Raw genomic sequence first — 25,236 nt, 5'->3', positions numbered from 1 at the left:
CTCCTATGGTTAGGCAGATTTTTATTATGAAATCAATACTCAAAGTTTCACATCACAGAAGGCAATAAAAAAGACAACGTAATTAGCTTCCTTTAAAGAGAACACTCTTCTTTCTTCCATTTTTCTGCAGGGTAAAAGCTGGGAAGAATGAGGAAGTGTACAGACATGAATTACTACAACATCGGCATTAACAGATTATGCTGAAGCATGTCTTGACGTTCGAGTAGACTTTATTAAGTATTATAAAATATATACAGTCTTAAAATACAGTGCATTTCAAACATAGAATCCGAGTCTTCATTAGTATCACTACAGCACTGAATTGATGCTGCGCTTCCTATCGTATCAGCAGGACATAAGGCTAAGAGATAGACACAAATACTCAAAGTTTAATACCTCTTTCAGTGTCCCACTGCTTAAGGCTGTATTTCTGCTACCTGGATTGATTTTGTGAACTTGACACGTTTTTTAATCAATGTGGAGGTGGGGGGCAGAGCGGAGTGATTGCGCATGCCTTAAAAAACTTGGCATTAAAAATATTCATTAACATATTTGGTACTTACAAAACTGAATACAGCCTACTTTACAGTCTTGGATCTAAAGTGAGATAAAAAATAAAATAAAAAATAAAATTTAAAAAAACAAAAACAAAAAACAAAAAAAAAAAAACAGCACTTCATTATGAACTTCAGTTTCACCATACTTGAAATTCATGCAAAAAATGATGCGTGTTTCTTCACGTTTATACCACTGTTATGTCACCAATCTTGTGTGCGATGTCAGACTATAAGAAAAAAAGAATATCATTAATCTAAATTAAAAATGGGCCAGGCAGTTTGACATACAGCAATTAAATGCACAATTCAGATAATGATCCAAACGATGGCCTTTCAGGTAAGAATTTATACCAGTGTTTAACGTAAAACAAGTGCAGTGGAGTAGCAAGCTGTGTTTACTAGCTAACTTGAAAAGAAACGACTGAGTTTGCCAAGAACACACTTCAAGTCCACTCAAGTCAATGGTGCTGGCAACAACAAATAGGGTCACTCTTCATCTGGCTAATAATGCAATTTTAATTCATCGTCAATTTTCTAGTATTTTCAACTAGGTTATTTGAAAATCCTTATGAATTTCCCAGCACACACCCACTACAGTCATTCTTTAAAGTTTCTGGAGAAGTCCGCTTGGATGATTGTTTCTTCAGTCTCGTCCCACTAACTTGAATCATCAAATAATCACGCGCTTTTGTTTACTGCTCGACACTCAAATACTTTTCTTTTTCAAAGTATCCAGTGATGCATCCGTACTCAATAAAAAATACTTAGTCAACCATATTTATTTTCAAGACATGACACAGAAGCTGGCTCTTCTTAATTAATAATCCACAAACGTGTATACATCTGCTGCATTTACTAGAAAGATCTCATTTTCTTACTCCACCATTCCAACCTATTAAGGCTTTCTGTATTGTCATCCCAGTCCTCGCAGATGCTTTCAAGATGCCTCAGCTCCACCACTGTTCCTCAGTCAGATCTGTAATTATAAAGCTGACTCCAGCTATCTCTGTTCCTCACAGACTGTCACATTTCTATTTGAATTACACTTTGAGTAAAACCTTCCAGGTGCCTGTGATAATAAAAATAATTAAGTGCCTTCAAGAAGCCTTGCTTGGAAGCATAATTCAAAGCAGTGCCAAGTACTGCTAGGCACTAAGTCATCATATTTGTTGATCCATTCTACCATCTTATTCTGGTACTGCTTATAAATTGTTTTCAAAACGTTTTTTGTTAGTTTGCTATTGTTGCTTTATTTATTTATGCATTTATTTTAATGAGTAACTACATGGTAAAGTGTGAGAAAGCAAATTTTCAGCATCATTAACCTACCATGCTCTCCATTTGGGAAGATACTGGCAATGTTACTTTTTTCTCCTGGAACTTATATTCCACTCCAACTTAATGCATCTGACTGTCCTCAACTCTTCTATTGTAGGAACAAGAACACTGCCAACAGCCCCAAATTCTATTTGGTAGAATTAATTGATACTCTTAAGAGACATATTAATTGGAGTTGTACACCGAGTCAACAAGCATTCTTTACTGTCTCTATTTCTGTCTTTGATCTACAGCTAACAAGGCAGTCCTATTTACGACCTTTGCCATCAGTAGCTCTTAAAGAGGTAACTGATAATTAGTAGTAATTAATTAGTAATAATAATTATAGGTAGTTAATAAGTGCTAAACATATGCTTGCTAAAAAAAATTAAGTTGCTCCCCTCACAACTCATCCTATCCCTCTCTACTGTAAAAACCCTGAAGAAACAGCTCTCACATATTTTACAAAGCTTGATGGCTATTCTCAAGGATAAGACAGGCATGCAAGTCGGGGCTTACATAACCAGGGTTCTCCATCAAGTCTGTCCTGCTTACTCCCTTCTACAAATGGGTCTAAAGACAATTAACATCGCCTGCGTGTGAGAACAGCAGTCTGTTGTGTGGCATGCACAGACCGGCTTAGACAGGATGATGGTTTTTGATTGCCCATTTGTTTAGAAGAAGCAGAAGTTAAAAATCAAATTCTTGGGAGAGCTGGAAGGGCAACATCAAACAAATACAACATAATCCGCTTTCCCTTCTGCACTGTCCTGATACTTTCAGTCTTCATTTTCTTCTCCTCCTTCTCATCTAAGTAAATCTTTACTTAAAAATGAAAAAAAGAAAAATGCAGACTGGCAAGTGAAACCTTGCATGTAGCTAGAAGTTACTCATGAAGCTGTGATAAAGCAACAACAGGAAAGATAATCCAGCCACAACTGCTGTGCCTTATAAACAAGATATGCTAACTCTTTAGAAAAATCTCACAAAGACAAATTGATGAGGAACTGCTGCCTGACCAGGTACCTGCAATCATACATTATGTTTGTTCTGGATAAATAGGCTTCTAAAATATTATGGTGGTTTTAAAGTGCCTAATACCAAAAACAGAGACAAACAAGCAAAACTGTTTAGGAGCAAAAACTATGATGGAAAAGATCGGTGCAAACTGTGATCTGCTACAAAAGCTTGTTCAATAGCAACACGCTACACTCAGAAAAGGGAAAAGCTGCCTAAAACCCATCCCATTTCAGTGGTAAAATAAATCCAGCAATAAGAAATAAAGGCAGAGTGTAGCAGAAAAACAGAGGAAAGTCAGCCATTGGTGGAAGTGGGAGGCTGCAGGTAAAGTTGTTCAGAAAGCAAAACCCAGAGAGTCATTCATTGCAGACAGGGCCAATGACAACAAGAAGCGAATCTGCTTCTCTCTGTGTGTAACTCAGTCTGGCAGTTTAAGTATATTATGGCTAGTTTTGTTGTTGTTGTTTTTATTTTTATTTTTTTTAATAAGTAGTGTGATGGGCAAATCTAGTTCTAAAGCCTCTAACAGCCAACTGAATTATCTTCGTTCTCTAGGGGCCCTGGGCAGTCAGAACTAACGGCTGGCAAGCCTGCCTCTGGCAAGCAGATTGGAACTGGATGATCTTCAAGGTCCTTTCCAACCCAAGCCATTCTGCGATTCTGAGATGTGAAAACTGATGAAGGCAGGACTTCAACTCTAATCCTCTACTTCATTGCCTTGGAACTATTTTGTTATTGTCACTACTGCAGGTGAGTGCACTTCTGTTGGCCACATGAAACATTAAAGATGTCCTATAGCTCCTTGCGTTTTCAGCCATTTCCCCTCAGGAACAAACCATAAAGCCAGCAGCAAGCTAGCTTGTTAATATGGTTGTCACAGACACAGAATGTTGTCAGAATAAAATTCACATGTGTAATGTAATGACCTAATTTTCACTGTCAGTTAATACCCCTCTCAGAGTGCTGATTAAAATCCTAGCTTGCCCAGGTATAACCAAGGGCAGGGAAATTATGCTAATTCAGGGAAAATAGGGCTGCTCAGCACAAAGGCTCTAACACTGCTTTCAGGTCTTTCATCTGGGAATAAACTATTTTTGAAGGTTGTCTGAAGTTCAGCCCTGCCCACCCAAACCATCCAGTATTAAAAAAAAAACAAATGCAATGTATTGGTATATCGTATTTAAATAATACCACTAAGCTTCAAACAGCAACAATTTCAATTTTAAGATGTAATTAATGCTTAACTTCAGTATCTTCCAATTGGGCACACCTAGCACAATCAGAACCGTACATTATTTTTTACAAGAATCACACTTTCCATTGGCTTGCCCCTGAAAAAAGCCAACTGCTATAATTAAAGAGGTCTGACAAACTGCTTTGCCCCGAAAGGCCTGCAAATGAAGAGATAACGCTGTTGACACTAACTTCACACTTAGTGAAACAGGTATTTTAAGGATCATCACTAAGCTCTGGTTCACCGTAGTCAATCTGGCTTCAGTGATTTTATTTATTTATTTTTAAGTATAAGGAATATAGCAAATTTGTTACTTACAGCTCAGCAATAGGCTGTGCAAAGCAAACAGGAGTGGCATTTTGCGTCAAGACTTTTAATACATGACGAATCCTGTACTCTTATCTCAGCTGTTCTATTCTCCAAAACAATTAGAAAATAACCGTCTAGTATTTAAGAAAGTTACCGTGTTCTCTTTTGACAAAGCATAACATTCCTTAGCCATCAGTAGAACCGTACAGTGTCTTTTAGCACCAGCAAAAGGAGCATTAACGGCTGCCAACAATCAGCCACCAGAGGGCAATCAGTATTCTCAAACAGAAAATGTATTACTTTGGTCCAAAGTGCTCATGTTTAGCCATAATTTTTTTTTATTTTTTATTTTATTTTTTTTTTTAAAGTCAGCTGGAGAAAGCAAGGGAGAACAGAGCATTTTTCAAGTCTTGCACTTTAAACACAGTGAGTTTTCTGTCTTGCATAGGAATACCAAGGTAATTAAATTCAAATATGTTCCATAAAGGAGTGACCTTAACCAAAACTCAAGTCTGAAGCAAGAGAAAGGCACTACAATCCTTAATTACAGAACACAGGGATGAAATTAGGGCAACACCAAACAGTCCATTTGAAGCTATTGGCACGCAAGGAAAATCCCACACGTACTCAAAGGCCACAAGAAATAGGTTAGACTATATTAAGTAACTACAAGCTTAATTTTGTATTTCATAGCTCTGCTGAGCTTAGATGAATTGCTTCTGCTCTTGGAAGGATTGGAAGTGACATAAAAGGACATCCTATTTATTGGGCCAAAAAAAACCCACAGCGCTGGCAGCAAAAACATAAGCTTTTTGACAAGTTCCACAAAACACCAGCTGTGCCCCAGAGTTGTCATCTCCTTCAGAAGTTCAGTGGCTTTTATGCATCACCACCAGCAGCCTTTACTTCTGGTTTATCAGTTTCCCTTCCACCTGAGCTTCCCTAAGTGGAAATCCGAAATAAGTATTTTATCTTTATTCTCCTATGGGTAAGAATGGCACAGATCAAATGTTTTGACTTCAGCAAACTGTTTCTTAGGAACGCTGCCCATTCACATGACAAGCAAGATGCTGCAAGTTGCTGTTGACAGCTGCAGGGACCCTGAACACTGAGGAAGGATGCACTATTGCACAGTGCTGTGCAATTAGAATATTATCAAACAATATGAAATACAGAGATCTGGATTCCATTATGGGAAGTAGTTTCATTCACAAATCCTTAAATATGCTAACAAAAAGCACTACTTTAGTTGTACACCAGCAACTGGGCACAAAAAGGCGGCAGATCTGTTTCTATACATGAGAAACATTAGGCAGCAAAAGTGACACAGTTGGATGCCATTATACTAAGTGTAGTAGATGAGGCTTTTTTATAGCTCTTCACCATCTGACATGGTGTTCTTGATACTACATTCTGAATTCTGACACCAAATTCTACCACATAACCTGAACAGTCATTGCACCCCTACAGATGCTTGGACAGCACCAAGAAACATGGGCTGTCACTGTTGGCACTGCGTGGGAGACTTTCATTTACTGCAGCTCTTTCCATCTCTAACTGCTTCTTTATAAAGCATCATTACCAACAATACAACCAGAGATATGCCATACAGAAATTCTTCACGGCAGGAAGAGTGCAAGAACTCTGCATTTTCTAGCAGTGAACACAAACTGATTATATGAACAACCTGTAAATGCTGAAAGGTTTAGCAGATAGTCTGAAAATCATCAAGAAGTACTACTGGAAAGAAGTCCGTTGCCCCTCAGCTACTTAGCTCAACTTTTACCCTGCCACTTACAGAAACAAAGCTTCCAGCCCTGAGAAATGGGACAACTGTCACTGCATCACACAGCTTTCTGAGCCTCCCAGTGGACATACTGCCTCAAGAGGTTTTTCCCTGAAGGAAAAATTAGATTACTGAAGGTAAAATGATGTGCTTTCGGTTGTTAACATCTATTCTAATATTGCTGTTTTAAAATCGTTACATAATCAAATTGCGTAACCAACTTACTCAACTCCTTTGTAATGCTACCTCTTCCCTTCATCCACCCACTCACCCTAACACCAAACCGAGGTCTTTAGCATGAGCTAAAGAACCATAGCATTTTCTAAATAATATGGCAGAAGTGTCCTTCCTTTGGTCAACACAACTGAAAACAAGCAACAAAAAAGTTCAAAGACTACACTTATCCATAAAACAAAATGAACCACCACCGAAAATACAGCTACCAGCTTCTGCCACCTAATTATTAGCTTTCTTACTCAAAGTTCCCTGGCCAGTGCCAGACAACTGAGGATTTAAGTATTCTAAGCAGCAGCACATGAGGGTGGCACTGACTCACACCAATATAAACTCCCTGCAGAATCCCTGCTTTCAAAACTTCCCCCTCCCCAGAACTAAGTACCCAGGTGTAGTCATTCATCAACTGAATAGCAAATTTTAAAATATCTTGAAAACTGGAAAGATGAACAATATTCACAGCTTCTTCCATTCATTCAATTCAGTTTTGCTCCTTGATCAGATATTTACTTTAGAAGCAGTTCTGTGCTTTTGATTTTACAGATAAGAATTTCCATAGACAAGAAAGCAAGACTAAGTATCTTGCATTAAGTGTTTTCTAAAGTGATCTAGTAATTTCTTACCTACCAGTGTAACTACAGAGCCCCTACAAGTGCAAAGAAGTTTGATATAGTAAGCCCACAGCAAGTCCAAGCTTATTGAAGAAACAAAACAGACCTCATAAGAAACATCATCCAAAGGCACTGTCTGATTGCATGTACGAGGACCACAAAAATTTTGTGAAACTACCTAATGAGTGTCCTCACTCCCTTTACAAGACTACCAGGAAAGGGCTTAACTGCTTTGCTACGATTCCTACACGCAGACGCTCCTCCAATTCACAATTATCCATCTCTATATAAAAGCACTGGAACAGCCGAAGCACTGAAGTTTATTTGAGAGAAAATTGCCGACTTGGTTAAGAAGTTTTGAAGTTACCAGGCTAAAAAGGTAAAGAAAGTTCTACAAAGAAAAACATCATGAATCCTCATTTTTATTATAGTATCATAGTATTGTGCGAGTTGGAAGGGACCTTAGAGATCATTGAGTCCAACTCCCGGGATTCAAGCCCTCTAGTGTAGCAGAGCGGCAGTTTTACCCCTTGCGCCACAGGGGGGATTCGAACCCGGGCCCTCTGGTGTTGCAAGCAGCGGTTCTAACACCGTGCGCCACCGGGGGCACATTTTTATCAGGTTTCCTTTTGTATTTAAGCAAATACCTTAATTTGAAATAGAAAAAAAACTAACTGGCTTCTACTCTTAGTAGAAAGCAGTGGTACTCCTACTATTTAACTTCTTCTGTTTGCGTACACATTGAACAGATTTCAGATACACACTAAGAAGTGACAAGCACCTGATATGTCACAGGTATGGCATTATCATATGAAGATATGCATACACTGAAAGTAAGTAATTTAGGCCTCAAGTGGTACACATGCAGAACACAATAATAACATAAACGTAGCCCTTACTGGGCTTTCTTTCCTGAGACTAAATCCAAGTGCCCAAGATGACACTGGAGAAATTGCATTTGTCATAGACAAAATGATAAATAATCAGTTGGCTGGCAAGGCCAAGGGACAGAGAACATCCCAGGCCAACTTCATTTGAATTAAAAGAAAAACAGAATTTGTTTGACAGCATAAAAACAAATATCCAATCCAAATGATTTAAGTATAAGCATTCTTGTTTGAATTCTTGAAGAATTAGATTCAGGAATACTTAGTTCAAGCTAAAATAACAGAGGACAAAATTTAAGATCCTTCCCGGTTTATTGTTTCAGAATTTCTGTTTAAACCGATCACTGCATTAGTGTATCTACAGTTAGAACTCCACATTAACTGTAGGTTTTAAAATATCTATAAACAGTTTTATTTTCCTTTACTTAGAAGTTAATGGGGGGGGATGCGGGGAGGGAGGGGGGGTATAAAAGAAGCAATAAATGATTACTGCCGGTGCGGTATACACAGCTATATTTATTAGTTCACTTCTAATTACAGACAGAAAGCTGAAGGCATACATAACTGCTGCATTAGAATAAAGACAGACTACTGTTTTCTCCAACAGTTTTATTTCAAAAAGTACACAAGTCTGTCATGGAACTACAGCGTTTAAAAATTTGGGATTTGTTTTTTTGTTTTTTTTTTTTACAGATTCACTCACAGTACTTTGCACTGTATGATACCATTCCCTAAAAACGTGAATATAAAACCTTATACTGAAATTCATATCAATATTCAAGTTCATGCTTTGTGCACGAGAAGTGTAAAGCAATGCTGCGACATGTCATATTCCGAGAAATGTTATTGCTCCAGTTTCATTCGAGCTGTGCCGCACACCAGAGGACCAACACCCAAAGGGCCCTATAAAGCACCTATCAAGTGTATAAAACAAGGTTCAAGTGATACAAATAGTGTCTTTAGACTACCACAGCGATCTGAAACGACCTGGAATATACACAGTTAAGAACAAAACCAAAAAGCTATCCTGGAAAACAGTAATATACAATATTCATTATTACAGAGACAGCTTGCAATTGACAAGTCTTATTTGTACTATTAAGCAGGAAGCATACATCTAATACAAACGTGACTATTACAGTTGATAAAGATGTATGCACTGTACATTTGCTCCAAAAATCATCTTTTACCCCTCCAACAAGGCATTTCTGTGCACTACATAGTTAATAAAAAAAGAAAAAGTATTCTTTTTTAGGTAAGGAAGGTTCACACAATTATCTTTAAATATCCATTTTAGAAGTTTATGAGAAGGCTCGTAGTGTATGGACAAATGTTACATAACCTCTACGGTACTACAAGTCTAATACTATTCACGCCATGCTAAAACTCAACGGTTTCTTCTACACTGTCATCCTTAACAAGCAAGTTTACAGTCATGACATTAGCTAGTAATTTCTTGAGCTCATTCAGACTATTTACATAACAATACCAATCTTCCCTCCTCTATTTTTTCCCCTCTTTTTAAATATAATGAGACATTAAAAATGCCACCTTCCAACTGGCATATCAGCTGCCATTACTTCCCAGAGAAGTTCTGTTAGCAGGTTTATCTGTAACATCAGACACCTCATGATTTCTCAGTTTGTGTCCTACACAGCTAAAAATTGCTGCTAAACTACAGTAGCTGCTTTTGAGAATTATAACGCAGTGTTGAATTATAATGATGAATCTACTGACTGAAGAAATCATTTATAATAGTGCTATTATGTTGCTGCATTGTTTTATTCATTCAAAAAAGGCATGATGAGAGCAACTTGAGGGAAAGTTTACCCCAAGTCAGAGGTTCTTTATTTCAGATACGGACTATGTCAGATTCCATTCCTTTTATTTTCCATGCCATTACATAAATAGACAGACACTGTCAAGGCTACTAAGCCTAACAGCTAGGCTCTTAGGGCATATCATGCTGTCCTTCCATTCTGTCGATTTATTGTTTTGTGCAATCTGACAGAGCATTAAAGCATATGTAAACTCCAATCTGCATGTTTGAGTGAGATAACTACTCTTGAGCGTCCCAGGGCTTACCTTATGGAAAGCACGGAGTCACAGGGCAAACAAAAAAAACCAAAACAACAGTAACAGACACAAACAACAAAAAAAAAAAGCCACACCTAGTCTCACATATGTCCATAGATGGCTAAGAATTAAGTTCCGTAGGTTTGCTGCCTGGTTGCTTAGGTCTCTAGCTATTTCTCAGTCTGTGATTCAGTTCTAGTTTTGTACTCAACTTTTATTTATGATCCAAATAACCACACCCTTTTATTCAGGAAAGGCCTTTAGCTTCAAGGTAAACAATCAGTTTATGATTAAAATATCCTAAAGTCTCTTCTATCATAGTAATTGGATGCAAGAAGATGTCTCCTCATCTATTGTTCTTCACAAGCATGTGTTTGGCACAGTTTCTAAACCTATTATTCACCACACAAGTAAGAGTCAATCATCCATCTAATTAGTTCAACTGAACAGCTTTCAGGAGTATAAACACTTACATCGTAATTATCAATTGAAGGAGTAACTCACATTTTGAAATACAGAACAATACAGAGAGCCACTGAAATCACATCCAGAAACAGGCAAGAAGAGGTATAAATAGTACATAAGAATCAAGAAATCAGATCACAGTGTCATGTTTTAAAAATTGTACCATCATCTAAGCACCTGTCCAAACAGTAAATTTAGGCACCAGAAAGTTCATAAAAACCAAAGATACAATCAGGCAAAGTTTATTGAAAAGGCACACATGAAAGATAAAAAGTCTGATCTCTAACAGTATAAGTTTACAATCTAAAAAAGTTCCAAATGTGTAAAATTGTTAAGTCTAGAACACTTAGTAGCCATTCAAGTATCTAAATTCAGTATGAAGGGTATGTTTTCTATATTAACAGCCAACCAAAAATTGTGCATCTAGCTACACATAAGACAAATATTTAGTAGAAAGTCAAATAATTTATCACAGATCTAACCAGCTACGAGAAAGCAGAACACTAAGCCTAGAAGTTTGAGGAAATCTTATCTCACACTGCTGCTACATACAAACACTCCTAACACCTTTCAACAAGCTCTTCAAATATTTTTTTTCCACCAACCTCTGTGCCACATACTGTATTCATTTAGAGTTTTCCAAAAAAAATGGGCAGCTTAACATCTTCACCTAGAATAAGCTGAAGGGACTCCTCCCTACACTCCCAAGCACAAGATGAGAAAGAGATCAGAAAATAGGAAGGAAAGTAAACAACAACACCCCCAAAGATTCAAAGAGCCTTTAACTTTAAATCCAGCTTCTACAGATATATAGTATCAGTCATCAGAAGCTATCAAAAAAACTTTAAGTAGGTGTGCAACTAAGATCAGGAATTATCCTATTTCTCCTGTAATATTTTAAGCTTGCAAAAATGGGATTTTTTTTTTTTATTTTTTATTTTTAATGAACTCTTCAAACATCACGTTCCTATCAACAATTCTAGATAACTATTTCCTCTTAGATTCTGGTTGTGTGAAGCTCTTGCTGATGAGAATCTAAACATCTATTAAGAACATTTAGGAGCGTTGAACACACAAGAAATGAGGAAGTGAATTTCTTGCAAATTCACATAAAAAAATGCATCAGTCTCTTTAGACTATCTGTTGCCTACCTGAATCTAGAAAAGATTTTTCTGAAGCGATGTTAGAGCAAGAGCAACTATCAAATACCAGTTACTTAACAGCTTTAATAAAGCCCATGAAGCTTCTAGGTATTTAGGTTAGAAAAAGAACACTGCCTCAGAATCTAAGCAGGCTTTGGAAAATGTGAGATACAGCTAACTTAAGACCTGCAGAGGTGCATGTTTGCTCTTACTTTGACGATGTAACAGTTGAGCTATAGATTTTAGAACTTAGATACCACTAGTAACAACCTATTAAGACTTGCTACATAGGATTAATTAATTACCTGACACTACTAGAACTAGTCATTGCAGTAAATTCTGATTTCAAGAAGCTTGCAAAATCTCCTGTCACATTTCTACTCACTGTGATTTTACACTCAGAAAAGATTCATTAAATTGACCGAACCAACCAAATGACTGGCAGCCCCTGAGATACTAACTCAGGAAACACTCCAGACAAACATTACGAATTTAAAGAACTGCATAAATCCTCTGAGTTTGAGCAGAATTCAGATTCATCCTCAGTATTTCAGCCCCACTGCAAGCTCATCAATACAGTGGCCAAATTAGAATAGTCCTGTTAATCCAAGATTGAGAATAAAGCTTCAAGAACTCTGAGGAATTTCATGGTCTACATATGAAATGGTTTTGTTACTTCTCAGTTGTGTTGCTCTTTCAGATTCTGAAAACCGCACATCAGCTAAGAGTGTCTCTTCAGTAAGCCACCAGAGATCCAAACACATTCAGTATCTGATATTTAGGAACTTCCACACTTTCAGTAGTTCAACTGTTACACACTAATAAGTTTAAAATAAAATTAAAAAAAAAAGAGAACTGGTGGCTTTTCAAAAAAACATGTTCGTTTTCTTCAAGGAAAATAGCATGCCATTGTTTAAATGAGGGTCGGAATACTGTAGTTTTCTCTAATACTTACAACAAACATTTAAAAAAAAAACCCAGGACTTAAATTAGTATTTCATACTATGGACCCATCTTTGCTTTGTGCTGGAATCATCACGGGGACAGCTCCCATTCTACTTAAATTAGGTGCAGCTACCTTTGAAGATGCAATGGTTTGGTTTTGACCAGAAGTGCGTTCAAAGTCTTCACTTGGAACCTGGCTATATGGGGTTTTGGAGTATCCTTCCATATTTGAGGGAGACATTGAACCCAGAGAAGAACGATTGCTGCCTATGTAGCTGCGTGCTGTTGAACTGCGACTTTTTGGAGGCAGAACATCTTCTCTGAAAGAAAGAACAGTTGCACAACAGAAGTTCAGTCACTGCTACCACACAGCTTACATAATAACATTTCTTTCTTCCTATTCTGACTCAGACAAAAAGTTGTTTGTTTTTTTTTTCAATTCTGTTAAAAAAATAAAAGGAAATTTTCACTGTCTTTAAGATCTTTACTGAAAGTAGGTAGGCATGACTACACCACATTCAAAACAAGTTCTTAGATAAACTGTTAAGAGTTTTAATAAATTTGGCAGATTAAAACAGAAATCCCAACTATGAGCTATCTTCCTTGCAGAAAGACATTTAGAAGTTAATTTTCAAGCAGCACCCCTCAAGCCAGACATGTCATTACCTGATTTCATGATGTACTTCTTTCTCATATTTCTTCTCTCTATGCTTCTTACAGCAACAGAAGACAAGACAACCCAATAAGGCAAGACCCAACAGAGTTCCCACAATAGCTCCAGCAATTACACCAGCTGTATTTATAGCTAGAATAGATAAATTAGAGTAGTGTTTAAGCATCAAACTTAGTGTATCACTGAAATAAAGGTGTTACAATTCTCCTGTCATTCTAAGTCACAGAATCATATCTTTCCGCATTAAAAAAGAAAAAAACAAAACAAAACTTTGGCAAAGTACAAATTTAAAGCAGCAACCCTCAGCTGCAAAACAGTGGTTGTTGTTTTTAAGCTTTTAAGAATATAGAGAAACAAAATTATTCAAATACACAAAAACACTATGTGACTACTATACAGTGAACACTTACGAGGTGTGACATTCAGCTGAACAGAACATTCATCTGTGCCAACTCGGTTTGAAGCAACACAACTGTATGTACCAGAATAATCTTTAGAGGCATTTTTCAGGATAAGTTCCCCTGTATTTTTATCTACAAAGAACAAAAAGCAGAAGGTTCACCATTTACCAAAGTTTAATTTCCAATTCAGTGAAACAATTATTAATCAAGCACATACATGAAATCTTAACTAAAAATGCCATATTGAAAGCAATTCTCAAAATCAAACTCTTACTCCATTACACAATGCTACTATTTGTAAAAGTCTTTTACTTTAGTAAAGAAATTAATTAAATTAAGAATTAATACTAAAGTCAATTTAGAAATTGACCTTAGTATTAAGGCCTTCAAGTTGCTCTGCTAATGGAAAGAAAAGGATGCTTAAAATGGGAAGTTCCCTCACTCTAGCCTAGAGTTTTAAAATACAGTGGATTAACTGCATCCCAAAGGAATCTCCTTCTCTTCTGTATATAAAGTTATTCTATGCAAACAGCTCAGATGTCAGCAGAACTCATGTTCAACACAAAAGGCTGATCCAGTGGGTGACCATTTAACTCTAGAGAGGCTTCCAAAGCAACTGGTAGCTACCTTTGAGATTTTACTGTATGAACTTCAAATGGCTTGAACACTTAGACTGCTCATAGATTTGCCATTAGCACTTAAACCCCAAGCTGCCAAGAGACAACACCACCATAACAAATAATCACACAAAGACCTAGCTCTTTCAGCAGCATCTAGGCTCTTGACAGCATATTGAAACCACATACACAAGCCCAAAGCAACAGCAGCTTTATGATGTTACACACCATTTTCATACACTTCCTCATTTTTGTCTAGCACTATCAAATTATTTACGAGACAAGTTTGCAATGTGGATGAAGAGAGAACCACAACAGAAGCTAAAGGTCTTGAGTGATATACAGAGACATTAATAACTAACTGCTTGTTGTCAAAACAAGAAATAGGATGTATCAAACAGCACAGCACAAGGCAAGCTCAATTTTTAGGAGTTATGACGCAGATACTGCTGAACTATAGTTTGAAGTAGAATGGAGAAGTACAAAGCAGAGTTCAGATGGTCATCTTCGTTTGGTTTAGGTCAATTAAACTACACTGAAGGTCCTGAAGCATAAATAACAGGAGGACAGATCATTATGAGAAAGATCCACACATGTTCCTAATCTCTCTTCCCAAGACTATAACTACTCTTGGACATACGATGATACTTTTTGTCCTCTATGTCATAAAAACTTCTAAGCAAATACTTAAAGGGCTCTATCTGCAAGTTAAACCTACCATCTCCAGGCTTAAAGAGGTTGTGTTGTTTTGTTTTTTTAAAAACTACAGCAAAAGTAAAAAAGAATTGGTACTGCAAAGCATAATTAAATATTCCAGAATAACTTTCAAAGAACTCAGAAACTACCAATGAACTAAACTGAGTAAAATGAGTAAAATCAACTTCCCTAATAAACTTCAGCAACTAAGTTTTCACAAGAAAAGAAAATCCAACACCACCACAATAACAATTCTCAATTTATAAGCCAGTATTTTTAAGAAAATCTTTCCTGGATGTCAGCTCACATAAGAAGAGGGATAACCTTATCTTTTTTCTTTACTCATAACAGTTTTTCTTCTATACACACGTATTCTCTCCCCTCCTTAACTAAGCAGTTCCATCACTTCACTTGATCAGGAATTGAAGCTCTCACTTCAATCTCTACTAAAATTCAAGTTTTATTTCCATTTCTGAAAACGCAGTTCAAACCAGTGGCGTAGACTCTATTCTGACTCTTCAGCCCATTCATCTGAACAGAAAAGCAGCCAAGAATCAGCAAGCCAGAGCAGTCAAAACATCTGTATGCAGAAATGAGCATGATTCTGCAAACCTAATGATAAGAATCTCTCTCAACTTGGAGTAGCTTGTTCAAATGTCAGTTTCACTATCCACTGAAAGGATACAAGTGGCACTTCTCTAGATTGCTCTATATTAAAAGCACACGTAAGCTGCTAACAAGTCAAAATTTGTCAAAAATACGAATACAATCTTAATTATTTATTATTCTGAAATACTTAGTTTGACAATACTTAGCACAGAAGTGGCAGGAAGTCCTTGTGTGCCAGTTACTACTCTTCTCCAGTCATAATACAAAAGTGGGGTTCCTTCTTGTGATGCACACTTCAATACGATGTCCTTTCCAATCTCCTGTGATCCTTCAATGGAGCACTTAGTGCTTGCTGGCTTTACTGATAAACAAAGTATTATTGAGTTAGTAAGTCACAATCAAAATAGTAATGTTTTAGCTTGTCAGCACACTTTACTATAGAAATTTTATACAACAAAGCCTTCTGTAAGAATGAAAAAATATCTATGATATATGAATCAGATGCAGCATCTTTTAAAATGTTCATTACTCTATTATTTCCTTTGCCTGCCCCTGTCCTGAAGACTTAGTAATGGGATGCACTACTGTAGATTCAGTATGACTTTCCCCTACATACATTTTCATTTTATATGTAAAATGAAGGATAGCGTAAACACAGATGTGCCACTGAAAATTCAAGAAAAAAAAAAAAAATACACTTGCTTACCAAGTACTTTCAACTGTATTTTTTGGCTTTCAACTCCAGGAGCCTTCTTTACTTTGCACTGGTATGTGCCTGTATCTGCTGACTTTAAATTCAGGATATCCACTGAGCCATCACCAGATTTGGGATCAGAACTAGTAAACTGCAGCCGCCCAGCCAGAGCAGGATAATAATGATTAAAAATCAGATCTCCAGAATATAGAATTATCTGTAAAAGAAGAAATACAGTTCAGGAATCTACTTGGCATATAAACATTTGAAGAAAAAAAAAAAAAAAAAAAAAATCTTCAGATTTTTAGCAGTCTCTCTTTACTGTTTAAAACAATCCCAGGGAGTGACATGCCTTTTTCTTCCCCCAAATAACACCACACAAAATGCTCTAACAAATACTCCAACGCAATACCTGCTCAGGTGACAGGATGTCAACACTGTCTTCTGTCTTTAAGAAAACTATTTATCTAATCTTCACTCTGTAAAATCTCAGACTTCAGAATAAATGGAAGAGTTAATAACTAACAAATACATAATACCAAATGAACTCATGAACTACCAGCAATCAGGAAAATAACGTAGGCGTACAAGAGCAGAGTTTTCTGTTCTATGAATCATTTTTAATTTTAGAGTTGTTTGCAGTGAATATAGGATTAAGTATAAAATACTGTAACATTCTCGCTATTTCAAAACTTCCACATTGGTGCTCCAAAGTAATTTAAAACCACACGTATGTCATTTTGAAAAGGTGAAAGTCAAGTGTCACCTACCGAAGTACACACATCAACTGTGTCTAATAACTCAATTACAGCTGCCAAAAATTAAGTTACTTACTGTTTCTTCTTTCTTCTGAATATCTGCTGGTATTAAGACCCACTCAATATCTAGTGTGCCTACATCTTCTTCTGAGAGTACAAAAGTACACGGCAATGTAACTCTCTCTCCTTGTGCTTTTTCAAATGCTGATTCTGCTGAAGTTATAGTCAGGCTCCTTGTAAGACCTATTAAAAAAAGAATTATTTTTGTTTTACAAACATTTCACACACAGTTCCCATAGTAAGTGTTCTATTACACATTAGTATATCTTTCTAAAAAAAATAAAATAAGATAGTCAAATAAGTAAAATTTAAAAAGCCAAACTCTGTATGTCTGTATGGAAATTATAACACTGAAAAAAATCATGTTAAACTTTCATTGCTACTCAAGAAATCCTGTGAAGTTATTGAACACAATACAAAGATTGTTACTGTTAGTTTGGAATCATAGCCAATTGGCAGTTGCATCTTTCAGCTTTTGCATACCTCAAGTTCCATACAAAGCTAAATACATGAAAAGGCTGCTGCTGAAAACCTTGATGTTATAGTTATGGAAAAAGGAAAACACAGGAAATGCCTAGTGACATTTTGAATGAATAAAAAAAACTGTTGGTAAAATGAGGGCATGAAAGTGACAGAGTCAATGAGGATTGACAAAACTATTGTGAATTTGGGACTGCTTGATCTGGAAGGAGTGAACAAATTAATCCCTTCAAAACACCTCTAAAACTCTTCAGAATGCTGGCATACAAAGCTATTTTCTACTTTTTTTAGTCTACCCACTTAGTCAATATTAGAATTACAGGCAGAAGTGGTAAGCATCTTAGTCAAAGGAGATATCAGAGCCAGCTGGGTTCGAATCAAGCACTAGCACTAGGAGGTAGTGGGAGGCCAAACTAGCTGGAAATTCCCTCCTGTAGAGGAGACACCCACCTGCTGCCAGGTATGTTGACAAAGCTGGTTTAGACAGATTCGGTATTAAGAGACTGCCAAGGTTCATCTGGCCCTTGAACTACTACAGTATTATTGCTACTACTGTTTGTTATTACTTTTTTTGTTATTGTTGTTTAAATTATTACTACTACCTACTCTCACTGGCACCCATGCTACTTAAAGACAACCTGAAACAAGAGTGACTACAAAACTGAGGGCAAAGGAAAAGGAACCAGGGGTGCTGGCACTGTGAGTAAACAACTGGCTGCAGGATTAGATAGTCTTGAAAAGCTACTGCAACTACATAAGCAGTAAAGACTCAGAAAAGAAGGCAAAGACAGTGGTAAGCTGATGTAAGACTAAAGCACTCACTGTGGACTCTGCAGGCAGCAGGAAAGTAGATGACTGAGGTCACTTCAGTAAATGCATTAAAGATCTATGCAAAGCTAATGCACACAAATGATCAAATGATACTGTCACCAAACTTCCCCCTTCTCCTTCAGTTCCCATTCCAGTCATAAAGACACAACTTCTGCTCACTCCCCTAGTACACCCCCCAAAACATGAGTAGATTGCCTGCGGCATCTTAATGCTAATATGACACTATCAGGCCGAGAGAAAAATCTGTGTTTGTTTTGGGTTAAGGGGGACTAATAAAACTTCAGACTTTTTTCAGGTTCTTTTAACATACCAGAAAGACAAAGATTCCTTATAGTTATCCCAATTACTCAAAGGTGCTATTCCTATTCCTTGATACAGAACAATGAGTATTATCCCTTATAAATGTTTAGAAGAACATAACTAGTCAGTACACACATACTCTGGATTCTGAGCATAGGAATCTCAAACCTACAACATGGAATTAAGTACTTCTCTGAGAAACAGACCCCAAAGAGCACTACAAGGAAATACCATCAGGACTGAAGAAAGTTTTATCATTTCAAAAGGGGTGCAAAATAACTTACCATCCTTAGGGAAACTAGTTCTTTCTGAATATTTAGACTTCACATCAAATACCCCCTCAGGTAAAACAAAGCTTAGCAAACTACATTATTATACTTTTAATCTAGGAAAAACTGAATGCTTGTTACAAACAGATGGAAATTAGTATCGCTTGTTCAGAAGTCTTCAATACAGAAAACACAACAAATGGAGAAGGCATTCGACAATGCAACAGGAGTAACAGAAGGTAAATTTTCAATCTTTTTCTGTATTTAGTTTATATTTATTTATTTATTTTTTTAAACGAAGAATGTGAAGAGTTCAGGATACACTGAAATTCTGGATTTCTGGCTTACACAAACTGTAAATTTAGGCTTGATGTAAACGTTTCTGGCAATTGGATAGTACTGCTATGGTAGTGTTATGTAACCCAGAGAACACAATCCCTCCCTAAATAGGTAACATGAGAGAGAAACCATCAGCTGGAACAGAATAAAGTACAGCAGCTGAAAAAAACAGAGGGGAACAGCAGTACAGAGGTAGACCATTGAAAGTAGCACTGCCACCAGGCTCAAAACAAAGGCTGAAGAAGAGAGCACCACAGAGCATAACTTCATAAAAGCACAGACAGCTTCCACATGAATTAAGAAATGAGTTCACACGTTTTGTTGCTGCTCTTAAAATCATAATTGATCCATACGTGACCTGCATTTGCAAAGTACTTCAACTTTACTAACGGGCTCTCCAAAATATATATATAGTTTGCCAATGCTTGCTTGTAAGCAGGAAATGGTTTTAGGTGCATTAAAGTCTTCTCATAAAACGAGGTTTTAAGAAAATACCGGTGCCAATCGGAAATGTGTATTAGTGTCTTCAGAAGTGCAAGCTATAAAATTCACGTAAGAGACTCTTCTTTCAAGCACAGGTTACAGATGTTTGCCTGCACAGCTGTGATCTAAAGGAAAGCAAGCTTTGCTTGACAGACTTCAGTCTTAAAAAAAAAAAACACAACTCACCACCATACTCATTTTACTTCCAAACACAGCCCTCAACAACTGCGAGTCTATTACTTTTTAATGGCACAGCAGTATTGCTTCTGTATCTGTAGTTGGTAAGTACCTAAAGAGCAAGTTTTAGTACGCAGTAATTTTAGAGTTCTGCAAATAACTCAGATTTTGATGATAACACAGCACTGGTAAGAGCCAACTGCAAAGCAGAGAAAGTACTGTTAGCTTAATAAGTTCCAAACAGTTAATGTTTAATGCAAGCCAATGTTTGACACTGTGCTTATCATACACTGCTACAGCAGATTTCATAAACAAAGCACAGTTCACAGTAAGCAGCAAAATAAAAATCACCAACATACCACCTTAGCAAAAATCTGAAACACTTTTAAATCTAACACTTCCAATGCTACTGACACGAACAAACCACGTACCCCTCAACTTAAAACTCAAAAGTGCCCAATCTACAAATAGATCAGGGAAGATAAAAACCTGCCTGCCTATACTAGCTAAAGTCCACCAGATAGGACGCGTTAATCCGTCAACATTCAGACAGATGTTCATACGTGCATTTCCTATCTACCAGTATAGTACTTCCTGCAAGTTAACCAGAGCCACACCTCTTCTGCTGTGCAGGAAACATCCCAAGTTTATGGAGTCAGAGAAATCTTGAATTTTCTACAGACAGTGTCAGGAAAGACAAGATAAAAAACCTCTCTTTCCCATTTCATCTAACCTGCCTTACTAACAGCAGGATGAAGTTGAGCAATCAAATAGTCAGAGAACTGGTCTAGTTAAGCTTCCATAGCACTTCTTGCACAAACAAGTGCAGCTTATCAACGTGAAGGAAGGTTTTGCCATAAGCTACAAAAAGAAAGCTGATGAATGAACAGAGCATTTCTAGCAAAAACGGGGGGAAAAAATCCACGTCAGAATGATCCTGGTGAAGTTATATCACCTGGAAAATCAACTATGGTGCTGGCTCTCCAAACAGTGGGGTTTGTTTCCAAACTTCACTTTGTCTGAGCAGTCACGGAGGGGGGCATCACTTATTAGAGGCGCATTCACTGAGTAGTCTCCCAGCCGTGCCTAGCCTCAAAGTAACTAGGGTGGAATTGCTTCTTCAAATCATATATTTTTTAGCTCTCCCTTCCTGTTTTTTTATTTCTAACTTTTCATCTGCTTCCACATCAAGGAGGGCAGGACTGTTAAGAAAAATCACAGAATCTTAGAGGCTGGAACGGACTTTCAGAGATCACCCAACTCCTCTGCTAAAACAGTTCCCTGCAGCAGGTTGAACTGGAAAGTGCTCAGGTGGGCTCTGAATAACACTAGAGCAGAAAACTCCACCACCTCTCTGGACAACCTGTTCCAGCGCTCTGTTACTTACAAAGTAAAGACATTTTTTCTCATGTTTGTATGGAACTTCTTATATTCCACTTCATGTTCACTGTCCCACGTCCCGTCACTGGGCAACAGCAATGAGTCTGTCCCCATTCACTTGATTCCCACTCCTTAGATATTTATAAGTATTGATAAGGTCTCCCCTTATTCTTCTCCAAGCTGAACAGTCCTACTTCTCCCAGCCTTTCCTCATACAGGAGATGCTTCAAGACCACTAATCATCTTTGCAGTCCTCTACTGGACTCTCTCCAGTAGCTCCCCATCTTTCCTGACCAGGGGAGCCTAAAACTGGACACAGGACTCCAGATGTGACACCACTAGGGCAGAGCAAAGGTGGGAAGACCACCTTCAACCTGCTGGCCACATTCTTTTTAAAGGCACTCCAGGTTACCATTGGCCTTGGCCATAAGGGCACACAGCTGGCTTGCTGTCAGCCTCTTGTCCACTGGGATGCATAAGTCCTTATCCACAGCACTCCTTTCCAGTAGATCAGCCCCTAACCTGTACTGATGCACGTGGCTGTTGTTGCCTAGGTGTAGGACTCTGCACTTGCCCTCGTTGAACCTCACAATGTTCCTCCCTGCCCAGCACTCCAGCCTGTCCTAGTCTCGTTGAATGGCAGCACAGCCTTCTGCTGTGCCAGCCATACCTCCCAGCTTCCTATCATAAACAAACTTGCTGGGGGTGCAACTCCATCACTTCATCCAGGTCACTGATGAACATGTTGAAGAAAACTGGACTCCATATCAACCCCTGGGAGATACTACTAGCTACAAGCCTCCAGCTAGGCTTTGCACTAATGATCACAACCCTTCAAGCTTCCCCGGTCAGGCAGCTCTCAATCCACTTGACTACATACTCACCCATCCCCACATCTCCTAAGCTTACCCATGAAGGACTTTATGGGATACAGTGTCAAATGCCTTACACTGAAGTCAAGGTACCACATTTACTGCTCTCCCGATATCTACCCAGCCATAGTAGGCATTGTAGAATCCTACTGGATTGGTAAAGCATGATTTTCCCTTGAAAATCCATGCTGACTACTCACAATAATCTTCTCTACCACTTGCTTAGAGGTGGCACCCAGAATAAACTGCTCCATCACATTCCCAGGAACAGAGGTGAGGCAGACTGTCCTGTAGTTTCCTGACTTCTCCATGCCCTTTCAGAAGACTGGAATAATATCAGCTCTCTTCCAGTCCTCAGGCACCTCTCCCATTCTCTATGACCTTTCAAAGATGACAGAGAACAGCCTGGTAACCACTTCCGGCCACAACCCTCAGTGCTTCTTGGATGCTTCCCACTGAGGCTTGTGCATTTGTGTGCAGAGTTAATCTATGACCAGATCCTCTCTAACCAAGGGGAGTTTTCCTTTATGCCCACTCTCAATCTTATCTCCAGGCTCAAAGATTCCAGAGGAACAGTCTTATATTCCTTTTCACTATCCAGTCCCCAGACTCACAGAAACATGGTTTTAAGCAATGCAGAACCCAAAATTGGACCCATTCTAAAAATTGAAGAGTTTTGCCAATCTGAGCTGGCAGTTTTGGGAGAATAGCTCAAAAAGACCATCTGTAATTCAGAATTTCACAAACACCACCTTAAAATTACGTATCCTAAGAAATGTGACAAAATTCATAAATTCAAAAATAAATGTGAGATTACTGAATCTGAGTTCATCTGAACCCATAAATCCTCTCAACTCACACAATAGAAAAACAAACCACTAAAACCAACAAGAAACAGGCAAAGCATACTGTCTTTCAGAAGACAAAAGTATTTCTTTCAGTCTGGATATAACCGACTTGTTACAGAAAAGTTCTCAAGGGGGATCAAATTAATATTGTTCCAAATGTGCAGAGTTGCATCCTCAAACTCCAGTTTAAGAGACAGTGAACAATGAAGTTAGAAGTTGTTCCTTCTCCTGATCTCATGAACAGCATTTATTTTAAAAACTATTAAAACTATTAAATATATTAAAAACTATAAAAACTATTAAAGCTATAAATAAAACGTCAACTATTAACAGAACTACAAACAAACCTAAACCTGCAATAGCCTGATTTTACATTTCATTCCCAACTGTAATTCACTGAAATAGCTGGAATAGTTATGCAACAAAGATAACCCAAAAATCGTGGGCTTAAGCTTTACCAATCTTTTTTCACCTCACATTTTACTTTTCCTTTGACATTCTTCAGATTCGACTTAACATTCCCTTCTTTTCCTAACTGTCCTTGTGTTCCTAAGTTGCTCAGTACATTCTTAAGCTTTTTTTGTAGCTAAACCCAAAGTCATTAGCCAAGTATCCTAGCAACTACAGCAGATGATGACCTTACTTGAGAGGGACATGCTTATCACGTTTAGAGTGGGAGAGCTGGTATCTCATTGCTGAAGTGAAGGACAGGCTTGAGGGGGGTAGGGAGGGTGCCACACAAATAGGGGGATATAACAAAAACTGTGATTAATTTTAAGCAAAGAAATATTGTTCAGGCAAACATCTGCATAAGACTACTATGAATTCTGAGTTTTAATGCTTGGTCACATCCAAACAATCAAGTATGGCGCAGTGCAACCTGCAGTATTTGGACTTACTGAGAAGCTGCCTTCTCATCCTTAATTCTGATTCTGTCACCTCCTTTTATGCCACTAAAACACTTCATGAAAAGAAATAGCAAACCAAATAGTCAACTCTGATAAAAATTGTGCATGCACAGCATTCTTTACTTTTTCCTTCCAGATGGAGTTCTCTGAATTAGAGACCCTTCCAAGCACGTTTCAGGAGCACAAATCCACACACGTAAAAGCTGTGGGGATACCGCAGCCTTCATAATGCTGCTGTGGAACCCCACCCACAGAAAGAAATTCATATTACACCTACGCTAACAAAGCTGCCGCCAGAGTAAAAAGCACTGCTCATCCCCACGCTGCACAGCCACAGAGTGATTCAAATTAATGAATGTGTTCAATGAATTAATTCAGCCACTGCACTACACTAACTGCGACAGAAGGGAGAGGAAGAAGGAATCCCAAAGCCATTGCTGAATGTGGCAACAACCTAGGTGGACGCACGAAGTTGCACCACATGTAAACACAGCACACCTTTAATGCAACTAGGTGTAATGTGAAAACACACTGTCACATCATACTTACAACCCATCCATACATAGGATTCCAAAGAGTAAAAAGAATTGGCACCCAGCCACCACAAAGACTTTCATAATCAAAGCTAATAATAATAATGGAAAAAAATCCACATATTCTGACACTACTAATATACACAAAAGCCTGCCTCTCCTCCCCAGTCTACACCAATTGCAGCTGTTTTTTGCTGCTAGCCCTGCCAATCACATATTTATCAATTACTCCAACTGATATTGAAGGCTTATAGTCACTAAGCAATCAAGCTACATGATTCTGTTTTTTTGTTTTGTTTTTTTTCCTGACAATTTGATAGCATTAAAAAGGCAAATGAATGAAGCAGCACTTTTGCATGAAAGCATGAGACACATCCGTCAGTCAATGCATTAGGGAGCTCAAGTACAATCAAGCACTTAACTGAGCAGCCATATTACTTTCACTTGAGTAAAGAAGTTTGAGCTCTTCCGAGCTGGTGAACAAGAAACATTTTTCTCTAGCACATGCAAGTTTCACATTAAGACAGAAAGTTATTTTATTCAGTAGTATTGGGTTTTTTTGCTCTTCAATTGTTAATTGCCTCTGACATGGTGCTGCTTTAAAGTGAAGCAACACAACGTCAACTCGGTTTTGCTATCTCTTCTCTCTCCATATATAGGTAAACAGAAGGAAAGGAATATGCTCCAGGAAATAGAACATCCACCCTAAATAGTCAGAAAGTTAA

At 37.8% G+C, this 25,236-nt stretch overlaps 1 protein-coding gene across 2 annotated transcripts in view; it reads right to left on the bottom strand.

Moving 5' to 3' along the window:
• Nucleotides 1–214: 214 nt before the first annotated feature.
• Nucleotides 215–25,236, bottom strand: part of CXADR (CXADR Ig-like cell adhesion molecule) — a 31,789-nt gene continuing 6,767 nt past the window's right edge. The window contains exons 2-8 of one of the 2 annotated variants that reach the window (XM_072347591.1): nucleotides 17,108–17,274; nucleotides 16,286–16,490; nucleotides 15,782–15,940; nucleotides 13,667–13,789; nucleotides 13,250–13,388; nucleotides 12,717–12,903; nucleotides 215–784 (exon numbers count right to left, since the gene is read on the bottom strand). In XM_072347591.1, coding sequence (XP_072203692.1) covers nucleotides 743–784; nucleotides 12,717–12,903; nucleotides 13,250–13,388; nucleotides 13,667–13,789; nucleotides 15,782–15,940; nucleotides 16,286–16,490; nucleotides 17,108–17,274 — 1,022 coding nt within the window. In that variant the 3' untranslated portion in view covers nucleotides 215–742. Of the gene's footprint in view, nucleotides 785–11,413; nucleotides 12,904–13,249; nucleotides 13,389–13,666; nucleotides 13,790–15,781; nucleotides 15,941–16,285; nucleotides 16,491–17,107; nucleotides 17,275–25,236 lie in introns of those variants that run through there. The other variant, XM_072347601.1, reaches the window with a different exon arrangement.

This window comes from Excalfactoria chinensis, chromosome 1 (assembly GCF_039878825.1).
Source record: "Excalfactoria chinensis isolate bCotChi1 chromosome 1, bCotChi1.hap2, whole genome shotgun sequence".
Classification (NCBI taxonomy): Eukaryota; Metazoa; Chordata; class Aves; order Galliformes; family Phasianidae; genus Excalfactoria; species Excalfactoria chinensis.
The sequence above is the reverse complement of the archived record's forward strand: the minus strand, read 5'-3'. Positions and strand labels throughout refer to the sequence as shown.